Consider the following 21,466-nt stretch of genomic DNA (forward strand, 5'->3'; position numbering starts at 1 on the left):
GACTGAGGGAATGTGGACTGCAGAGTTTGGTGGATAGAAGAAGGAGAGGTGATATGATCATGACTTTTAAACTGTTGAGAGGCAGTTACAGGGTAGACATTGGAGAGTTCTTTCACTTGGTGGAACGGCAGGAAGCAGCGATGACAAGCAGCCATCCCTGGAAGTTACAAAAGGAGGATGTACGCAAGAGGGTGAGGAGTGGTTTCTTTGTGTAGAAGATGGTTGAACCTTCGAATGCATTGCCTGAGAGAGTGGTTGGAATGGGAACGGTCAAGGAGTGGTATGATAAACTTTGTGTTTCCTAAAAATGACCTCTCATGATGAGTCTTGACTCCATGGAGGCCTAGATAATAATAATAATAATATTTTAATTCAGTTATTTCTAAGCAGTGCTTACAAATTAACCTAATATTACTTTAGTCACCTTCTTTGCACTTACGTGATCCATATAACCCTGCAAGTAAATTAATCCTTCTTTATGCATTATTTGACAACATTGAACAATTTCTGCAGTATAATAATAATTATCACATGTAGTCAAAGTCTCATTTTTCAGAGTTACTTGCCCAACCCCCCTTGTTTTGTTTTTTGAAATCCAGTGTCCTACTCATGCCAAAGAAAATACAAATTAAAGTAACTAACCCTAATATAATGCTAGAATTGCTTAAACTGTTTACCAACTAAACTTACTCTAAATTAATTCTTCTTTATGTATTATTTGACAACATTGAACAATTTCTGCAGTATAATAATAATTATTACAAATGCACCTCCAAGGACTCAACAAGGGAGGGCCCATTTAGACACTCACTTAAATATCTATCATATCCATTTTTAAAAATTGTGGAAACAACTAGATTTTATAGTAAAAATAACAAATTCATTTTAATATAAATCAAAATAATCACTTGATGTGTTGACCTTCATGATCAGTGTATAATTACAAGCTGTGAACTTCACTTTTTTGGATTTGTTATGGCCCGTTTGGTTAACTTTTCATAATCGAATTTGACCTTCCTCATCATGGTCATCACTCTTTTCACAATATCAGATTCACAATATTTTTTTTAAGGCAATCGCTGACTACTTCCCTACCCCATGCAAAGGCACTGCTTCAATCGGCCTTCTCAGTTTATTAGAAGTGCCTGCCTTATATACGTATGATCCTTCTTAGAGCTCCCACATGCATGGCACTTCTCAGGTCTTGATTATTCTCCCAACTGGAGGCATAACAGTCAACTCATTTATAGACAGATTTTTTTTTTTTTCACCACGGGTTTTGAGAGAATGTGCTAAAGAACTGACAGCTCTGTTGACCTGGCTTTTCAATAAAAGTCTGGCTGTAGGAAAGGGACCCAGGGAATGAAAGGAAGGTAAGATAGTGCCGCTGCATAAGGGCGATAGCAGACTGGAAGTGTCTAATTATAGGCCTGTTTGTGTGTCATCAGTTAAGGTCTTGGAGAAATTAGTGAGGGACTACATACAGCGTTGGGCAGATGAGGGTAATGTTATCTGTGACTACTTGCATTCCTGTATTGCGAGTCCTCACCATCACATACTGCTTCAGGTAGTTATCCATAAGTATTCTGTAAATTCATTTTCCTTTATCTTTCATGCTTTCTTTACTCTCCAGTCTATAATCCCCATAGCTGAATATCACCCATAATAATATACTTCCTTATATCCATGAGATCTGGCTATGCAGAACTGCACAGACAAATCTCAAGTGAATGTGAATCCTGCTCTGCAGTACCATTTACTTTCTCTGCAATCATCAGTTGTTGTTTTATTTATGTCTACTTATGTCTTTACTTATGTTTATCCTCCCTGAATAAACTGAATCCATCACATTCTATTCCTGCAACAATATTCTACTCTGTCAATTAGGTTTCACTAATAATGACAGTTAAAAATAAAAAGATCAACGTGAAATATAGGTAGCAAAAAAATATATTTTTAAGAACATTAAAGAATGTACAAAATTAAATCGTATAAAAAAATGAAGATATTAGAAGAGAATTAGATATTTATATCAAAAGTTCAAGGAGTACAGAGAGAGAGAGAGAGAGACAGAGTATTTTTATATAGACTACCAAAAGAGGGAGACAAATATAGACCAAAAAGGAAAAAGGAGACCATTTGCAAGAAAGACAAAAAGACTACTGAAGCTAGAAAGGATTTTTCCTCATTGAGATTAGACAAACATTCCGGCCTGAGTGGTTAGCGTATCCGCTCTCCAGCCAAAAGGCTGTGGGTTCGAATCCCGCCGTGGGTATGGATGTTTGTGTTTGTCTGTGAAAATACTTGTAGTCACGGAGGGAGGGAGATGACATTGGTGTAGTTGCAGTTCATTGTGGTTGGTGGATTGAGTGGTGGAGACAGAGTTGTAGAGAAGGTGCCCTCTCCTTTTTTTTCCCCCTTCCATAGTGCAACTGGAAGAATGATGGTATGTTGCGCCCTTCGATTGGAAAAGGCCTAAGTTTGATTCTTGTCATGACAGGAGGAATCATTACATGGCTTTTTCAACTGAAGGTGAGTTAGTCCATCTCATATGGAGGTAGCAAGGTTTTTTCTCCCGAAAACTTGGGTTTGTCATCCCGCATACAGACAAATCGGCCCTTCAGAACACATGCAATTTACAGACAAAAAATACTAGTTGTAGTGGTGGAGACGGAGAGTTGTACAGCAGGTGTCCTCCCACGATGAGTCTTCGGACTCCTTGGAGGTGCCACGAATAATAATAACATTTCATGAGAACAAATATCTAGCTATTAAATGGCTAAAAGTAACACATACGTTTATCCACAAGCAAGTGCTGATCTATTAGTTCAGTGGAACAGCAAGATGATAATGCAAGTGAATGATGATGATTAAGAATTTGTACATGTGAAGATTAACCAAACATATTATGTAGAATTTTCTCCAGTAAATGGAGAAAGTTTTCTCCAGTATGTTTTTCCAAGAAGAACATCATAAATGATTCCATAGTTATTGATCACAGTGAGATCTAGTGAAACATGCTTTAGACTCTAGAGTTAAGTCTCTAAAGCAGAATAGCTGTCCAAAGTAGAATAGAGTCTAAAGTCCTAGTTAGAACTCTAGACTTTATTCTACTAAGTTTCACTTTACTCTGTATTGTTGTGTTTATAGTATGCAATTTATATTGTACTCATTGATGTCTCTGTGACCGAAATAAAATACTTGAAGCATTAAATAGTTGTTTAATTCTTCTTTTGCACTGTTTCAACTCCACTGAGCCTCTAATATGCAATGTACAACAGTAATAAATATCTGTGAAGTAATACACTTTGCAAAAGGCTAAAGTGACCAAAGAATATGAAAAAGATGGAAATATGTAGGTGGTCTGAAAAGTTCTCAGCCTTGACCATAGATGGCAACACTATTGGCATAATTTTTTTTTTTCTAAGTTAGTATATCTGTCATAAGCATCCATGTGAAATTGCAAGTCATTCTATCAAGTAATTCATTTTATACAGCTGTGTGAAGCAAAAGTGTTGTCTGTATCCCTTGAAATGGATAAAATTAAGTATCGTGCAGTTATAAATTTCTTTGTAAAAGAAGGTTTAACGTCAAAAGAAATTCATTCGAAGTTCATAAAAGTTTATGGGCACTCTTCTTTGTTTTCGACAGTTAAGAAATAAGCTGCCGAGTTTAATTGTGGCTGTACCGGCCTTGAAGATGATCCACGTGAAAGACATCCAAAAGTGTAACAACAGCAGAAATCATTGATCGAGTGCACGATATGGTATTGGATGACCGGCAAGTCAAAATGCATGAAGTTGCTGAGACTATAGGCATTTCAAAAGAATCTGTAGGACATATTTTACATGAAGAATTGCAAATGAAAAAGCTTTGTGCAAGATTGGTGCCACGCTTGCTGACAGCAGATTAAAAACGCACTCATATGAAAATCTCTAAACAGTGCTTTAGCATTTTAACAAGAATAAAACTGATTTTGTGTGTCAATTTATTACTATGGATGAGACTTGGATTCACCATTACACACCAGAATCCAAACAGCAATCAAAACAGCAGACAGAAGCAGGTTGTTCAGTGCCAAAGAAGACAAATTCAGTTCCATCAGCAGGAAAGGTCATGGCATTGGTATTTTGGGATGCTAAAGGCATTTTGTTTATTAATTACCTTGAAAATGTAAAACAATATGCGAGGAATATTATTTTGATCTTTTAACCAGACTAGACAAAAAAAAATCATCTTTCATCAGGACAATGCACCTGCCCATAAAGGTGTTTTGGCAATGGGAAAATTAAGGGATCTGTACTATGAATTGTTGGAACATCCACCCTATTCCCCAGATTTGGCTTCCTCTGACTTCTATCTCGTCTCAAAACTAAAACTCTTCCTCGCTGGTCAGTGTTTTTCTCCGAATCAAGAGGTGATTGCAGCTGTAGAGGGGTATTTTGCAGATCTTACTGAGAACCACTACAGGGACTGAATAATGGCATTGGAGCATCGCTGGAATAAATTTATTAGTCTTAAGAGAGATTATTTTGAAAAATAAAAATAATTTTGAAGATATAAATTTTTTCACTGTTAGGCCGAGAACTTTTCAGATCACCCTCGTAACTGGAGAAATATCAAATTGTTAAATTTGTGATCTTTGTAAACTTCATAAGAGAATTTACTTGATCACAATTTAACAAGTAGAAACCTTAATAAGAAAATCGTGCTTGCATCTTGATTGTATAATATTAGAAAAATGAGATAATTAATTTACAGTATTTAGTTATAAGAACTTTGCATGTAAAAGACTTGCTTGTTATACACTTGAAACATGAGATTGTAAGTTATGCTAATTCTTAGAAAAAATGGGTGAGCTAATAGAGTTTGATAAAGCTGACTCATAGGGTTACCTAGAACCGAAGTAAAGTCCAAGGTCACGGTTCCCGATTTAGACATTGCTGTGGGTCAGTCGCATGCACACAAGGGCCACCAAAGATGAAAAGTTCAGCAGGGAGACGCTACGCTAACAGGTTAGGAGAAATGTATCCTAATATTGGGGGGGGGGGGGGGGGGAGAAAATTAACTGCAGGAGGTGCCAGTAGAGTCATAATATAAAAGGGTTAACCCCCTTTTATATTACATAAAAGGGGGTTAACCTGTACATAAAAAAAAAAGAACGTTATTTCGATGTCGATGGTTTCAAAAAAATCTAATAGATTCGTCTGACGTCATAATGTCTTTTTCTTGTCACGCAAAATTTCTTCATAGCAAGCTAATGATTTTTTTTTATTCCTTGCCTTGTGGCTACAACTCGTTCCTTGTTAGAATCTATGTCCTCCAAAATCTGTAAAACCTTTCTTTTATGATTGTTCTTACTGTGGATTCCTGTAGATCAAACTTCTTTGCTAGCTCACAAATTTTCATTCTGCTTCAAAATCCTTAATAATATCGAATTTTGTTTCCAAAGTCAATGTTTTTCTTTTCTTGCTAGCTGTGGAAGAATCGGACTTGCTTCTTTTGGATGACATTATTATTTTTTATGTGATAAAATTTTTATCAAGAACATAACATTAAACAATTGCAGGGTTTGTAGACTATAAAAATAGTGTATGAATGGAGACCGTGCGAAACATGTAGTGCTTGTTCACAACATGTGCGGCAGGCGCCAAACAGATACAACTAGTGGCGAGGCATGAAGCAGGATGGGAATAAGTACATATAAGAAACCGCATAACTCCGGATTCGCGTAAGTTGGGGTATGACTGTACTTATAATAATATTATAAATTTTTGGGTGATCAGAATGGGATATGTGAAAATCAGCACAAATTAATTTAATGATGTTTAAATTGTTTAATTGCTGTTTAATTAATTATTAATAATAAACAATCAGCTAAATTAACAATTAATTATTAATGAATACATTACAAAATAACCAAGGTGTTCCATTAAAATTTAAGGATTTGTGAAGTGTTCTGTCGTAGGAAAAGTTTGGGAAACTCTGTCCTAGAGGAATTTTTATGTGATATTTATACCATATTTGCATTATCATCATAACAGATTTCCCCTGGATGTTGTGGAGGAAGGACTTAACAAAAAAAAACTTAAAATTAGTTCGTACTTGGTGAGATCATCAAGTATGCACACACACACAAAGTTGAAATAAGTATTGGAATACTTGTTTTAAAATGAAAAATGCTGATATATACATTCCTGTCATCATCATAGTCTATACTGCAGTATATAAAGACGGATATATTCCTATTCAGATATATCCGTCTTTCTACCACTTTCTCATCCCTACAAAATCCAGAAGACGAGAACTGAGCACAGTAATCCAGATGTGGATGTATAAAGTGGCATAACAACTTCCTTATTTCTACTTGTTGGTGTGTTCTTCAATAGCCAAGTAATATTGTGAGCTACTTTAGCAACCTTAGAATATGCCCTCTAAACTTTAACTCTCTGTCTACCATCCATCCCTAAATCCCTAGCTTCATTTTCCAGGAGTACAGTTCCATCAGTTTGGTACAGAGTTTGTAATCCACACCAAAATGCATAACTTTACATTTCTTCACATTAAACTGACACCCAAGTATCTTATGCCAATACTGACAGCCTACAGTATCTAAATCATCCTACAAACTCCCATGTTGCCTTGATTAACTATTACTCTACCTAATTTTGCATCATGAGGAAACAACTGAATATTTCCTTTCAGGACATTCTCTATATCCTTTATGTACAAATGAAACGATAGTGGTCTCAGCACTGAACCTTGCTGCATACCATTAGTCACCTATTTTCACCTTGATTCTACCTCTCCATATACCACTTTTTGATATTTGTCTAGCAGCTTCCCTCTTATCCACATAACCAGTGTCATATCCATCCCCATTTGTTCTAATTTTCATAGCAGAGTTCCATGTAGTATTCAGTCAAATGACTTTGCAAAATCTGGCAGAATCATCGCATAGTCATTTCCTTTATCCAACTCAGCTGTTAATGTATTATAAAAAGTTAATAAATTACTAAGACATGACCGATACATTCGGGTGCTTAAGGGTCAAAGCTGTATAACTGAGAGGAGACCTCCACATAGCCTCTAAAGGAATGCGGAGAACCAACCAGGGATTCTGACCTAATGTCCAATCCTCACCTTCTCATGGTGCACCCTGTTGGGTATCTACCTGGATACTGAACGAATGAGGATGAGCTGCCAATTTGGGATTGAGCCGACCAAATTTTATTGTTATTGTCTTAAACCAATATAGAAAATGATGGTACAACATGACAAAATTTCATGCCAGCTGGGGCGTTGCCCGGTTAAACAAGGCCCCCATTGTTTTCGCCAGGGAACCAGGGCGAACATCGAAAATCACACCCCAACTCAACATCAAAGTTAAAGATCGGTACTATCAACGTAAGAAGCCTGAATGGCAAAGAAATGGAGCTAGCTGAGGAATTAGATAAGTACCAGATCGACATAATAGGGGTGACTGAAACAAAAAAGACAAAAACTGGTGAGATCTTTCTGAGCAATAAATACAAAATGTTATATTCGGTAAATAACAATCAAGGAAAAGAAGGAGTAGTCATAGTATTCAACAGAAAATAAGAGGCTAATCTTCTTGAATGGCAGGCAGTCTCAAGTAGAGAGATGTGGGCAAATATCAGAATGGGGAATTGAACAATGAGACTTATATGTGCCTATGATCCCACAGAAGGTTCTACTAAGTTAGAAGTGGAGGATTTTTTTATGTTTTAGAAAAAGCAACTGACACAATGAAAAAGTAAAAGTTGATCCTTGTTGGAGATCTAAATAGCAGAGTAGGAAATGATTGTCAGACATACAAAACTATTTTGGGAAAATTTGGAGAAAAGAGCAAAGCTAATAATAAAGGCAAATACCTGTTGGATTTCTGCTCAGGACATGGACTGGTTGTTACTAACATCATGTTCCAACATAAAAATGTGCACAAATTCACATGGAGAGAAGAGGCAAGGAATAAGAAAAGTCTCATTGACTATGTTATTGTTCATAGTGATGTTTTCTCCCTGGTGCAGGACACCAGAGTGTACAGAGGATTTGAAATTGGAAGTGATCACCATTTAGTCTTGAGCAAGATAAAATTGAATTTCATATTGAAAAGAATAACATGTAATAAAGATTTAAAGCAAATAAAAGTTGAGTAGCTCTCAGATGTGAACTGTAGACTAAAATACACAAAGATTATTGAAGAAAAAATGAAAGAGTTTGAGAACAGGAACCAAACCTTGGAGATTCAGTGGCAAGCCTTGAAGAAAACCTTGATTGATCCAGCCAGAGAGGCATGTGGTGAGGTTGTCTACAAGGATAGAAAAATCAGAACTCCATGGTGGACACAGGAAGTTAAAGAGGCAGTGAAGGAAAAGAAGAAAGCATATCAAAAGTTCCTGGCAAATAAGTCAGCTTTTGCTCTTAGAGAATACAGAGACAAATGTAAGAAAGCGATACACTGTGTAAAACTAGCTAAACAAAAGTCATGGGAGGACTTTGGCAAGAACATAGAAAATAAATATCAAGAAGGTGGTAAGATATTCTGGAGGTTGTTGAAGAAGCTTAGAGGAGGAAACAGTGCTGTAAAAGGAGTTAGAGATGATAAAGGTGATATGAAAACGGGGGAAAAAGATATCCTTGAAGTATGGAGTAATTACTTCAAAAAATTGCTAAATGAAACAAGCAATGAGAGCACAGTGGTAAAAAACACTGACCAGGCATGCAGTCAGGAATACATATCCATACTTGAAGTAGAAAAAGCCATCAAAGGCTTGAAATGTGGAAAGGCAGCAGGAGTAGATATTCGACCAGAAATGCTGAAGTATGGTGGTATAAAAGTCTTACAGTGGCTGCACTGCATAGTTCAGAAAGCCTGGACAGAGGGCCGAATTCCTGATGATTGGAGTAGAGCTCTAATAGTACCCATATATAAAAAGGGAAATAAAACTGAATGTGAGAATTACAGAGGTATTTCCCTACTGAGTGTTCCTGAGAAGATCTATGCAAGCATACTTGAGAAACAGTTGAGAAGAATTGTGGAAGAAAAGCTTGGTGAAGAACAAGCTGGATTCAAGCCAAATAGAGGCTGTCAGGATCAGATCTTCACTTTACGACAAACAGTTGAGAAAGCATGGGAATATAACAAAGATCTGTATTTAAGTTTTGTAGATTTGGAAAAGGCATATGACAAGGTGCCAAGAGAGAAGCTATTCAATACGCTACAGTTATATGGTGTCAATGGGGCATTATATCAAGCAATACTTAGTCTTTATTTGAGTTGTAAGTCAGCAGTTAGAATTGAAGGAAGTACAGGAAGATGGTTTAATGTTAAATCTGGTGTGAGACAAGGATGTATATTATCCCCTCTGTTATTTATTATCTATATGGATCACATTATGAAGGAAAGTGGTATTAAACATGATATCAGAATTGGAGATGTTAATGTCAGCTCTTTGCTTTATGCAGACGATGTTATACTTCTAAATTAAACCGCTACAAGTTTGCAAGATTCCCTGACTAAATTGAATAACTGTTGTAATAGATATGGTATGAAGGCATTAAAAAAGACAAAGACAATGAAAATAGGTAGAATTGTTGAAAATGTCAACTGCGTTGTTAACAGGGAACCTGTGAAACAAGTAAAACATTTCAGCTACTTAGGCCCGATGTTTACTGAAGATGGTAAATTAAATATGGAAATAGACAACAGAATCAACAAAGCTGGTATGGTAGGCATTCAATTGAATAAATTCATATGGAATAAGAGAGAAATTAGTCAGAACACTAAATTAGCTGTATACAAGACAGTGTTCAAACCTGTTTTAACTTATGGATCTGAGAGCTGGGTCAGAAGTAAAACACTTAACCAAAGACTAGAAACCGCATATATGAGAGTCCTGAGAAAGATTAGAGGTGTGAACAGATGGCATCAATGGCAATATCATATTAAAAATGAGGATATTAGGAAAGAACTTTTCATTGTCAGCATCCAGGAATGCGTTAGCAGAGCTAATCTCAGGTGGTATGGTCACTTAAACAGAATGGGCAAGGAAAGATTAGCAAAACAAGTGTTCTCTGCTAGGTTGGCAGGAAAACGACCCAGAGGAAGACCAATATATAGGTGGATTTATACGGTACAAAGTGCCTTAGACTGTAGAAATATAAGATCTGATAATGTTGGAGTCTTGACAAGTAACAGACTGATTTGGAGGAAAATTGTAGATAGGAAGTTAGTAATGATGTAAATTTTTCATTTAGTACTATCATATCCTATACTCCCCTTGAGGGTACATGTCAGGAATTTGATGATGACTGATACATTACAAAGCCATGTTGCCTCTCATACAGCATCATATTCTTATCCACCCTTTCTTTTACCACCACACCTGAGATACTGATTGGTCTATAATTTGCTCTCTGAAAATCTTGTTCTAGAGACTAAATGTGGAACTTTTTTCAAGCCACTTCATGCCTCCAATTAGCTAGTGGCATCTCACACCAAACAGTGAAATTCATCTTACATTTTCAGATAATCACATCATCATCATCATACGTATCAAGGATTTAGGCCTATCATGGCCTGTTCAGGCCTTAGAAGTCATTGTTGAATCGTTTAAGAGGACGTCCTGGTTTTCTTTTTCCTAATGGCTTGTACTTTAAGGCTTGTTTTGGTAATCTTTCTGTTTTCATTCTTTGAACATGTTCCATCCATTTATGTTTATATTTTTTAATTTTTTCTATTACTGGTTCTTGGTTTAATTCTTTCATAATATCTTCATTTCTTTTGTAATCAAATAGGGTATACTTTTCTCATAAACTTCATTTCAGATAATCACAAATATCAAATATTCAAGCACATGACAGGGTATGAAACCATAGCCTGCTTGAACAGCAGATATGGTAAACACTCAGCCAAACAGACCAGAAAATTATGCAGAGAGAAATGCATGGTATACAGTCCATTTCTATGGAAAGACAGCTGCATATAAAACAAACATCAATCATGGTAATCAGCAATGAAGAATGATCTCACAGTGGAAATTCATGCTGTGGAGTAATCTATTCCAAATCAGATAAAACATGGCATGCCTGGGTGAATCAGTCTAGTTGTGAGATTTAGTGGCAAAGGTATAATGGTTTGAAGCTGTTTCTCCTGCTATGAACTCAGATCTTTGGTTATGCAGTACCAAAAAAATGAATGCTCATGACAATGTATTACTGTCATACTGCAAGTACTACTGTGACATAGTTTGAGGCAAATATGGAAATACTCAATAGTTGAACAGAACACTTTCAGGATGAGGAATATGAAACACAGACCGTATTAGTCATACAAAAAGCAATAAGATGGACTGGGGGGTCACAGTGAAGGAAGACTTATCCAAAGTACATTATCACCAATTAGCAGAGAGGATACCTGGAAGTGTTAAAAGTGTGATGAGGGATAAAGGAGTCAGACTATTGAGGTATGCTCAATTTAATTTTCTCTACAGATTATGCTATTTTGATACTTATTTCAACATAGTGTACACAAGTATAATTTAAGAAATTGGGAAACTTACCAATGATGACTTCCCAGTTTTTAACATCTCTAGTCACTTCATATGCACAACGGATTTCTGAATAAGTAACACCTCCAATTATAAATACAAAAAGTCGAGGAACATTTTTCACATTAGGAGTATTCTTGTCTTTATGCCAGTGACCATATCGCACACTGAAAGAAAATAAGAAACATTTAGTTAATGTGAGCAACATGAAGTTTTACTACCAATGAAATCAAGATAAAGCAAAACTTTATTGCATAATGATAACTGAATTTTAAAACAACTTTTTCTAAAAATTTTAATCATTATAAAAAACATACGAGTATTACACTAATTTATGTATTTGCAACTACCTTTTTGGCTTTGGCCTTCCATATGTGGTACGTGCCACTTGACTACTTAGAAGAGGGAAGCTCTTGGTGTCAAGTTTTTCATCTATGGCATCCTGTTGAACAATAAATTAAATCTTTAATTATACACAAATCAAAAGTTCCATATAAAAATGTGCAAGATGCCTACTGAAGGTGTTACCAAAATAATGGAAATATTGGGAGATGGATGCTCAAGTAATTTATCATGCTTAAAGAATTGATTGAGTTGACAGGGTTTGATCATTTCTTGGTGTACATGGATCAATATTTGAACCTACAAGCTTTATAAATATGGGTATTATTAAACAACATAGGAAAAGAAACACTTAATTTTTTTTTTTCTTTTATGAGAGCAGTTAAAAGTCTGAATTGATCTGTCTGAAGGATTACCAATTCCATATCGAGATGGTTAGAGATAATACAGGTGTAGTGAACTCCTAAGTATTTCCCCTGCCACCAACTACCATACTACTTCAATGATGTTTCCTGCACAGCAGAGAAAGAATTATTTGCCAGAATAATCCTCAAAGGCTCAACTAAATCTTGAATGTCATCAACTACAGCTCATGGATTTTAGAATAGGACACTACTCACTAAATATACTTCAGTGCTATTCATCAAAAAACATTCACGTGTTCAGTTGTTTGCATCATAGTTTGACTCATATAATCTAATAATCAGATCTCTTTTCTTTTCTTTCAGGCTTTCTAAACATATGATGGAATGCTGAATGAATCATTTCCATATAGATCAAGCTACACAAATAGGGTCCCTGATTAAACATGTTAATTATTTTTCTGTACTGTATTCATTCCATTAAACTTAATTATGAGGTTCCCCATTATTTTGATAAGCCTGCATATTTAATAGTTTTAAATAGCAATTACTCAGTGCAATCAATAAACAATTTCACAACTTATTTTGAACTTTATATTTCAAGTGGTACTGAAAACCACTAAATATAGTATTTCATTAAAAATAATGCTGAACTTATTACAAAACTAGCAGATTTTACAAACTGCTATGAATCAATTGTTACATGTAATTTAGATTTGGCATTTTGTTTATCACATCTGTCTTCAGGAATAATTTATAGTAGTATAACATAAACTTATTCTACTTTAAATATGGGTCAGGTTGTTTAAATTAGTGCAAAAAATAAAAAATAAAATAAAAAAATGCAAGAAAAATGAAAACATTAAAGTGGCAGAATAAACTATCATACTGATATTTTATACTGCATTCAAAAAAGTTAATGAGAGAAGGCAAAAAACAACTCATAACCATGAGATCAACCTGAAGATATTTTAAAATTTTTTATTTTATTGGCAATATCAGTATTAAAGTCTGTCTCTTTTACCTAGTGTGCTGTGATAAGTCATTAAATTTTAATTTTCATAGTAATATGTATAACCATTGCATATCTAAATGCATATAAATCTGATCCACAGAATCCAATTAACAGATAAAATGAGGTAAGTGAAAACTCAAACTTGCCAAATTTCTAAACTGACTTGTATTCCTTTAAAGATGCCAGGATATATCATATTCATCCAACATGCATGGAAATCAAGCTGCGATTCCATTTAAAAAAAAAAAAAAGCTAAGGATAAAAGCATCATCTAAGCCTTTCTCTAAAAACAGTTTCCTAACTCAGCCAAGAAAATCCTCAACCTAAATAAACCCAGATTAATGAAAAATTATGAGCGGCTTTACAACAGATAAATATTTTACATCTACATGGAAAGATGTAGTCAACTTTATTATTATTATTACTACTGTATGGACATCTCCATGGAGTCCACAGACTCATTACAGGAGACCCAGACTATCTACACAAGCTATCATACCTCTCCTCGAACCTATTAAACAGAAAATGAAAAATCTAGTCCCTATGATCTTTTGTTCTGCACCCTCTAGCTGGAAGATTTTTCTTTCATCAATCCTATAAAACCCTTTAAGTATTATTTAAATTAAGGGGATATTAAATCCCAGATTATTTCAAAGCTGAATATAGTAAACTATAAAAGTTTCGGCAGATTGTAGCGTAAGCTAAAGCACATAGTTCAACACTAGGGCAACTCGTTGCAAAGGTGGGTAAAGTTCTGATCACTATTCTTAGTATTACCCATAATGTAAAACACATCTCCTAAGAGATGTCTGATGTTATACATTATGGTGGAAGGTCACTACCCAGACCGATTTCAACCTTTATTGAGGTCTCATCAGCAAGTAGGTAGACCAGGTAATACTGACATTATAGCATCATAGTTTGACCCATATACCATATACTACCAACTTTTTGACAACTCATACAGCAAAGTACATATGAGTTGTCAAAAAGGTGCACCCATAAATTACTTAAATAGAAGAGCAATAGGCTTAACTCACTAAATAATGTTACATCGCCGAAGTGAAGCCTATTGGCTCCTCTATTTAAGTAATTTACGGGTGCACCTTTTTGACAACTCGTGTAGCAAAGTACATAAGTTCTTTTTTGCTATAACGTCAGTATTACTTGGTCTACCTACTCACTGATGAGACCTCAATAAAGATTGAAACTGGTCTGGGTAGTGACCTTCCACCATAATGTATAACATCATACATCGCCTAGGAGATGTGTTTTACATTATGGGTAATACTAAGAATAGTGATCAGAACTTTACCCACCTTTGGGTTTTTTTCAACGAGTTACCCTACGTGTTGAACTACATGCTTTAGCTTACGCTACAATCTGCCGAAACTTTCATAGTTTACTATTACTATATTTGGCATGAAACTCTTTGATTCCGATCTTTGAGTTTCTTCTTCGGCATTGAAATAATGTGAGATTTAATATCCCCCTTAATTTAAACAATGTTACATCACTGAAGTGAAGCCTATTGGCTCTTCTATTTAAGAAACCCTTTAAGTAGCTTAAATGTTTCTATCACATCCCTTCTTTTTTGCCTATCAACCAATTTCTATCCTCACAAGGAACATTCCACAGATTATTCATCATATTGGTTGCTCATCTATGAGTCCTCTCCACCACTTCCTCATCCCCATGAAACTAAGGAGACCAGATCTGAGCACAGTGATCCAGATGTAGACAAATCAAGGCCTCATAAGAGGAATAACAATTTTCTTTTCTCTACTTGTTAGTGTGTTCTTCAATAATCATGTAACCTTAGCAGACTTAGCAATATGCCCTTTAAACTTCAACTCTGTCTACCACCACCCCTAAATCCCTAGCTTCATCTATTTCCTAGAGCACAGTTCCATCAATGTGGTACATAGCTTGTAATTTATTTATCCCAAAATGCATAACTTCACATTTCTCCACATTAAACTGACATCCATTATCTTTTGCCCATACTGACAAGTGTATTTAAATCATCCTGAAAGCTCTCCATTGATTGACTAAACTATTACTCTTGTTTACTATTAATTACTTTACCTAATTTTGCATCATCAGCAAACAACTACTACATTCCCTTTCAGATTATTTCCTATACCATTTATGTACAAACTGAACAGTAGTTCAGAACCTAGCACAGAACCTTGCAGCACACCACTAGTCACCTGCTTTCTTTTTTATGACCTTGCTTATCAACCAGCTATTACTAGCTATTCAAGCACTCTTTAAAAGTTTAAAGAAATCCTAACTATTGGCAACAACAAAATAGCAACAGATCTGGGAGGCATTCATACCCATTCAAGTTGGCACCATTTACTATGATGTGGTTCATAACAACATAAAACCTTACAGAAGTAATCTTATAGCCAAAGAATACCAAGCACTGACATCTCCAGAAGCATAAGACAGTTATTACAAGGGCCAATAAAGAAAATGTTACCATATATGAACTTTGCTATAACAAAAAAATAATGTTAACTCCCCTAAGAGAACAAACATTAATTAATGGACAAAAATCCTATCACTTCAACTAAATAGTCTCCAAGTTGTTACTTTCTTTCTTTTTTTTTTTTTTTTTTGTTTTACTTAGACCATTAAAGTTGTCCACATGAAACAAAACATTTAACAGTGATCCTAAAAAATTCCATCAAGCCAGGAAGATTATCACTTCAAACTGTTTTTCCAATAAAAAAGAGGGATGAAAAAAAAATTGTGAATGATTGCTTTAACAATGAAAACTGCTATACTGCAGCATGCTAATATGACCAAACAGACATTAGTCTTAAAAGTTTATTTTTCACTTGGTTAGACTATAATAAATTTAGTTTAATCCATTATCCAAGTGTGAGCAAACAAAGTTTGCACCTGAAAGTATCTTCAGGACTGGGGTAAGGTTTGTACAACACCGGGCAACTCGTTGCAAAGGTGGAGCAAGCTAACATCACTCCTATCTCAGTATCTCCCATGATGCAAAACACATCTCCTTGCGGATATGTATAATGTTATGCATTAAGGGAAGGGCCACTACCCAGACTGGTTTCGACCTTTATTGAGGTCTCTTCAGTGGGAGCCAGGCCCAAGTGGAGATACTAGGCAGAAGCATTAGCAAGGTCATCTCTACCTATAGGAGTTGCCAAAAGGTGCGCCACCTTTTTATTAAATTACTCTGGATTTAGAGAAAGGTATTGAAAGTTTATTTTTCACTTGGTTAGACTATAATAAATTTAGTTTAATCCTTTATCCAAGTGTGAGCAAACAAAGTTTGCACCTGAAAGTATCTTCAGAACTGGGGTAAGGTGGTACAACACGGGCAACTCGTTGCAAAGGTGAAGCAAGCTAACATCACTCCTATCTCAGTATCTCCCATAATGCAAAACACATCTCCTTGCAGGTATGTATTGAAAGAAAGGTGTTGAAAGTTTATTTTTCACTTGGTTAGACTACAATAAATCCAGTTTAATCCTTTATCCAAGTGTGAGCAAACAAAGTTTGCACCTGAAAGTATCTTCAGGACTGGGGTAAGGTGGTACATCTCAGTATCTCCCATAATGCAAAACACATCTCCTTACAGATATGTATAATGTTATGCATTAAGGGAAGGGCCACTACCCAGACTAGTTTCGACCTTTATTGAGGTCTCTAGTGGTCCTTCCCTTAATGCATAACATTATACATATCCGCAAGGAGATGTGTTTTGCATTATGGGAGATACTGAGATAAGAGTGATGTTAGCTTGCTCCACCTTTGAAACAAGTTGCCCGGTGTTGTACTACCTTACCCCAGTCCTGAAGATACTTTCAGGCGCAAACTTTGTTTGCTCACACTTGGATAAAGGATTAAACTAAATTTATTATATTCTAACCAAGTGAAAAATAAACTTTCAACACCTTTCTCTAAATCCAGAGTAATTTAATAAAAAGGTGGTGCACCATTTGGCAACTCCTATAGGTAGAGATGACCTTGCTAATGCTTCTGCCTAGTATCTCCACTTGGGCCTGGCTCCCACTGAAGAGACCTCAATAAAGGTCGAAACTAGTCTGGGTAGTGGCCCTTCCCTTAATGCATAATATTATACATATCCGCAAGGAGATGTGTTTTGCATAATGGGAGATACTGAGATAGGAGTGATGTTAGCTTGCTCCACCTTTGCAACGAGTTTCCCGGTGTTGTACCACCTTACCCCATTCCTGAAGATACTTTCAGGTGTAAACTTTGTTTGCTCACACTTGGATAAAGGATTAAACTAAATTTATTATAGACATTAGTCTTAGTAGGTTCTTACAAGTGTTTAAAACTGGGAAGAGATAAATTGGACTGTCAATATTTCTGTTTTTTTTTTGCAAGAACCATCACAACATCTGTAACATATATATCACCATCATCAGTTTCCATCGGTGCAAAACCAGTTGGTATTTGATGCTTGTTTTTCCATTTCTCTCTGTCCAATGCCAGATGACTCAAATCCTGCAAACTTTTTATACACCACTCCTTCACATCATCTACTCACTCTCACACTGGCCATCCTCTCTGCTTATACCATCTGTTGTACCAAGCATCAAGGTTTGATCTTTCTGCTGTTATCCATTCTGCAAACATATCCAAAAATCTTTAGGCTTCTTTTGAATTATTTTCTTCATTAGATTCTCTTTTGCAGTTTATACAGTTCTTCATTTGTTACCTTTTGCACCCATCCAATTCATAGAATCTTTTTGTGACATATTCTCTCCAAAGTCAATATTTGTCTCATTGAGTCTTTGCCCATTACCCATGTCTCCCAATCATAGGGATAATGCATATGCATATAATGAATGTATGCATATAATAATGCATATGCATATAATGCATATTAATAATGATAGAATAATGCATATGCATATAATAAATATGCATATTTCCAGCAGTTTCAGCTTTATGGGAAGGCTCACTGATATACTTTTTGATATCTTGTCCACTGCTTGTAGGTTTACTTTCACTTTTGTTATCTGACATCTAAATCATGTGTCATGTTGCTTCCTAGGTATATGAAGTTCCTAACTTCTTCCTGCTCTTGGCTTTGTGAAGGTCATTATTTGCTTATTCATTCTCTTCTCGCTGAATATCATTGTTTTTTCAATGTTCATTATCAACTCATATCTCTTTCCTTCTTCACTTAACTTCAGCCTGTTCTTTCTACTTCCACTTCATCTTCTTCAATAATGACTATGTCATCAGCAAACTGTAAAGTATTTATTTTTGTACCTTGAATTGTAATTCCCCTTATATTATCCTTTATGACATTTATTGTTCTTTCCAAAAGTATGATAAAGACATAAAGACACTTGGGGATATTGGGCGTCCTTGTCTTGTGCCTCTTGTTGTCCAGAATTATCTTTCTATTTCTCCACAATTTCTCACAGCAGCCTCTGCATTGTCATTGATGTTCTACAATAGATTGTCCACTCCATAAGATTTAAGTGCAGCCCGTGCCATTTTCTGATCTATACTGTTGAATGCTTTTTGAAAGCCAAAACAGGTATAAATATTTTAATTATTACATAAAACTTTCTCTACAATTAATCTTAACATTAATATCTGGTACACAGTACTTCTGTCTCTTTTAAATTCTGCTTACTCATCTTCCAGATTTTTTTCCATTAGTTTCCTTATTTTTTCTGTTAATATCATCATAAGCACTTTTACCACATGACTCTTTAGAGAATTTATTCTGTAGTGTGTGTGTGTGTGTGTGAGAGAGAGAGAGAGAGAGAGAGAGAGAGAGAGAGATAGCAATCCCACACATGAGAGGTTGTATTAACTTACAGGACATTAATACCATGGGTGGGCCAAAAGCAGAAGAGTGAAAAAATTATTTATTAAACATCCAGAAATAACATTAAAAAATATTATTTCTGGATATTGTAAAAAAGTTAAACAAAATACGAGGGAGGCTTGAAATGTTCTCGGCCTAACAATAAAAAAAAGAATTTATAATTTCAAAATTATTTTTATTTTTTAAAATAATCTCGACTCATACATTTATTCCAGCGATGCTCCAGTGCCATTATCCAGTCTCTGTAGTGGTTCTCAGTAAGATCTGCAAAATACCCCTCTGCAGCTGCAATCACCTCTTGATTCGAAGAAAAACGCTGACCAGCGAGGAAGAGTTTTAGTTTAGGGAAGAGATAGAAGTCAGAGGGAGCAAAATCTGGGGAAGGAATAGCATGGATGTTCCAACAATTCATAGTTAAGATCCCTTAATTTTCCCATTGCCAAAACACCTTTGTAGGTGGGTACATTGTCCTGATGAAAAATGATTTTGTCTAGTTTGGTTAAAAGATTGAAATAATATTCCCTGGTTATTGTTTTACCCTTTTCAAGATAATAAACAAAATGCCTTTAGCATCCCAAAACACTGATGCCATGAACTTTTCTGCTTATGGAACCGATTTTGTCTTCTTTGGCGCTAAACAATCAGTTTCTGTCCACTGTTTTGACTGCTGTTTGGATTCTGGTGTGTAATGGGGAATCCAAGTCTCATCCATAGTAGTAAATCGATGCACAAAATCAGTTTTATTCTTGTTAAAAGCCTTCAAGCACTGTTCAGAGATTTTTACGAGAGTGCATTTTTGATCTGCTGTGAGCAAGCACGGCACCCATCTTGCGCAAAGCTTTTTCATTTGTAATTCTTCATGCAAAATTCTACACATTCTTTTGAAATGCCTATAATCTCAGCAATTTCACGGACTTTGAACTCGCCGGTCATCCAATACCACATTGCGCACTTGTTCAATAATTTCTGGTGTCGTTACAGTTTTTGGACATTCTTCACGTGGATCATCTTCAAGGCTGGTACAGCTTTGAAGATGATCCATGTGTTATAGACAGCTGTATAAAACAAACTACTTGATAGAATAACTTGCAATTTCACATGGATGCTTATGACAGATGCACCAACGTAGAAAAAAAGAAATTGTGTTGATATTGTTGACATCTTTGGTCGAGGCCAAGAACTTTTCAGACCACTCTAGTAAAAAAAAATTAATTAAATAAATAAATTTAAAAAATCCTCATGGTACTTAAGCTGAAGAGTCAGACAATGAACTGAGTGTGTGTCACTGAGGTATAGGAATAGTAGAGAACTGAGGAGAAGGGGAAGGATTGTGAACAGCATGATATGTAGAATGCGCAGGAAGAGAGAGGACTTGAGTATGTAGATGTACGAGATAAATTTGAAGGTAGGAGAGAGCTGTTTGCTGCAGATGGTCTGCGTTTGAGTGAGAGCAGCAGTGTGAAGCTGTGGAGATGGCTGATAAGAGAAGAAGAGTGCGAGAGCCAGGAAAATGAAAAGTAGATGGGGGAGACTGAATGGAGTTGAAAACCTCCATACTGGTTATGGATTGTCAGAAAGAGGCTTGCAGCATGCTGTATCTTTCAATGGAAAAGCCATTCTGTTGCATGATGCATTGAATATTGAGAAGTTCTAGTTTAAGATCCTGTGGCTTAGAACATACAACATGAGTTTGATGTAGTCAAGTTTTTATAATGCCTGTCTCTTTTATAAAGCTTCATCCATCCCTGAAATTCATCACACATTTTCACAAAATGAATTCCTTTTCCCTCACATTACTCCACTAACATCCCATTCATAATCTTCACTTGCTATCTCAACTCATCACTATCATACTTGAGTAATACAGTGACTATCTTTCCTACTATGCCATTATCTTTTACTCTCCTCAACAACCTCCTGATATCCATCCTTACATTCTTCTTGTTACCGACCAAATCATTTGTGCTTACTACCACTACCAACTCTTCTGCTTGCTTACTCTTCATATTCAGTATTTCAATCACTCTGCTTATTCTATTCCAAGAAAGCAAACCTTATGCACCTTCTCATCAACCATACCAGTAATATTAAATGAATCTTGTTTCACAGCCACTCTCAAACTGCTTATCAGTTCTTTTACACTGCTATCTTTTATTCCACTTTTACTCTCTTCCATATGTATCTGTTATTTCCCCTCATTTCACTCCACATTCGCTTCATATTTTACCTCATCTTCAAGGGATATATTAATTTTAAGGAAAACTGGTGACAGGAGATTAATAATAATATGAACTTAATCATGGTGCTGTCATGGTAT

General features: G+C 35.6%; 1 protein-coding gene across 1 annotated transcript in view; it reads right to left on the minus strand.

Moving 5' to 3' along the window:
- Nucleotides 1–21,466, minus strand: part of LOC150098397 (protein ROP-like) — a 312,656-nt gene that overhangs the window by 11,808 nt on the left and 279,382 nt on the right. The window contains exons 13-14 of the mRNA XM_090405016.1: nt 11,924–12,015; nt 11,586–11,740 (exon numbers count right to left, since the gene is read on the minus strand). Of these exons, the coding sequence (XP_090261142.1) occupies nt 11,586–11,740; nt 11,924–12,015 (247 nt within the window). The remainder of the gene's footprint in view (nt 1–11,585; nt 11,741–11,923; nt 12,016–21,466) is intronic.

The sequence above is a fragment of the Typopeltis vanoorti genome, chromosome 15, assembly GCF_054136105.1.
Source record: "Typopeltis vanoorti isolate ZY-2024b chromosome 15, IOZ_Tvanoo_1.0, whole genome shotgun sequence".
Taxonomy (NCBI): Eukaryota; Metazoa; Arthropoda; class Arachnida; order Uropygi; family Thelyphonidae; genus Typopeltis; species Typopeltis vanoorti.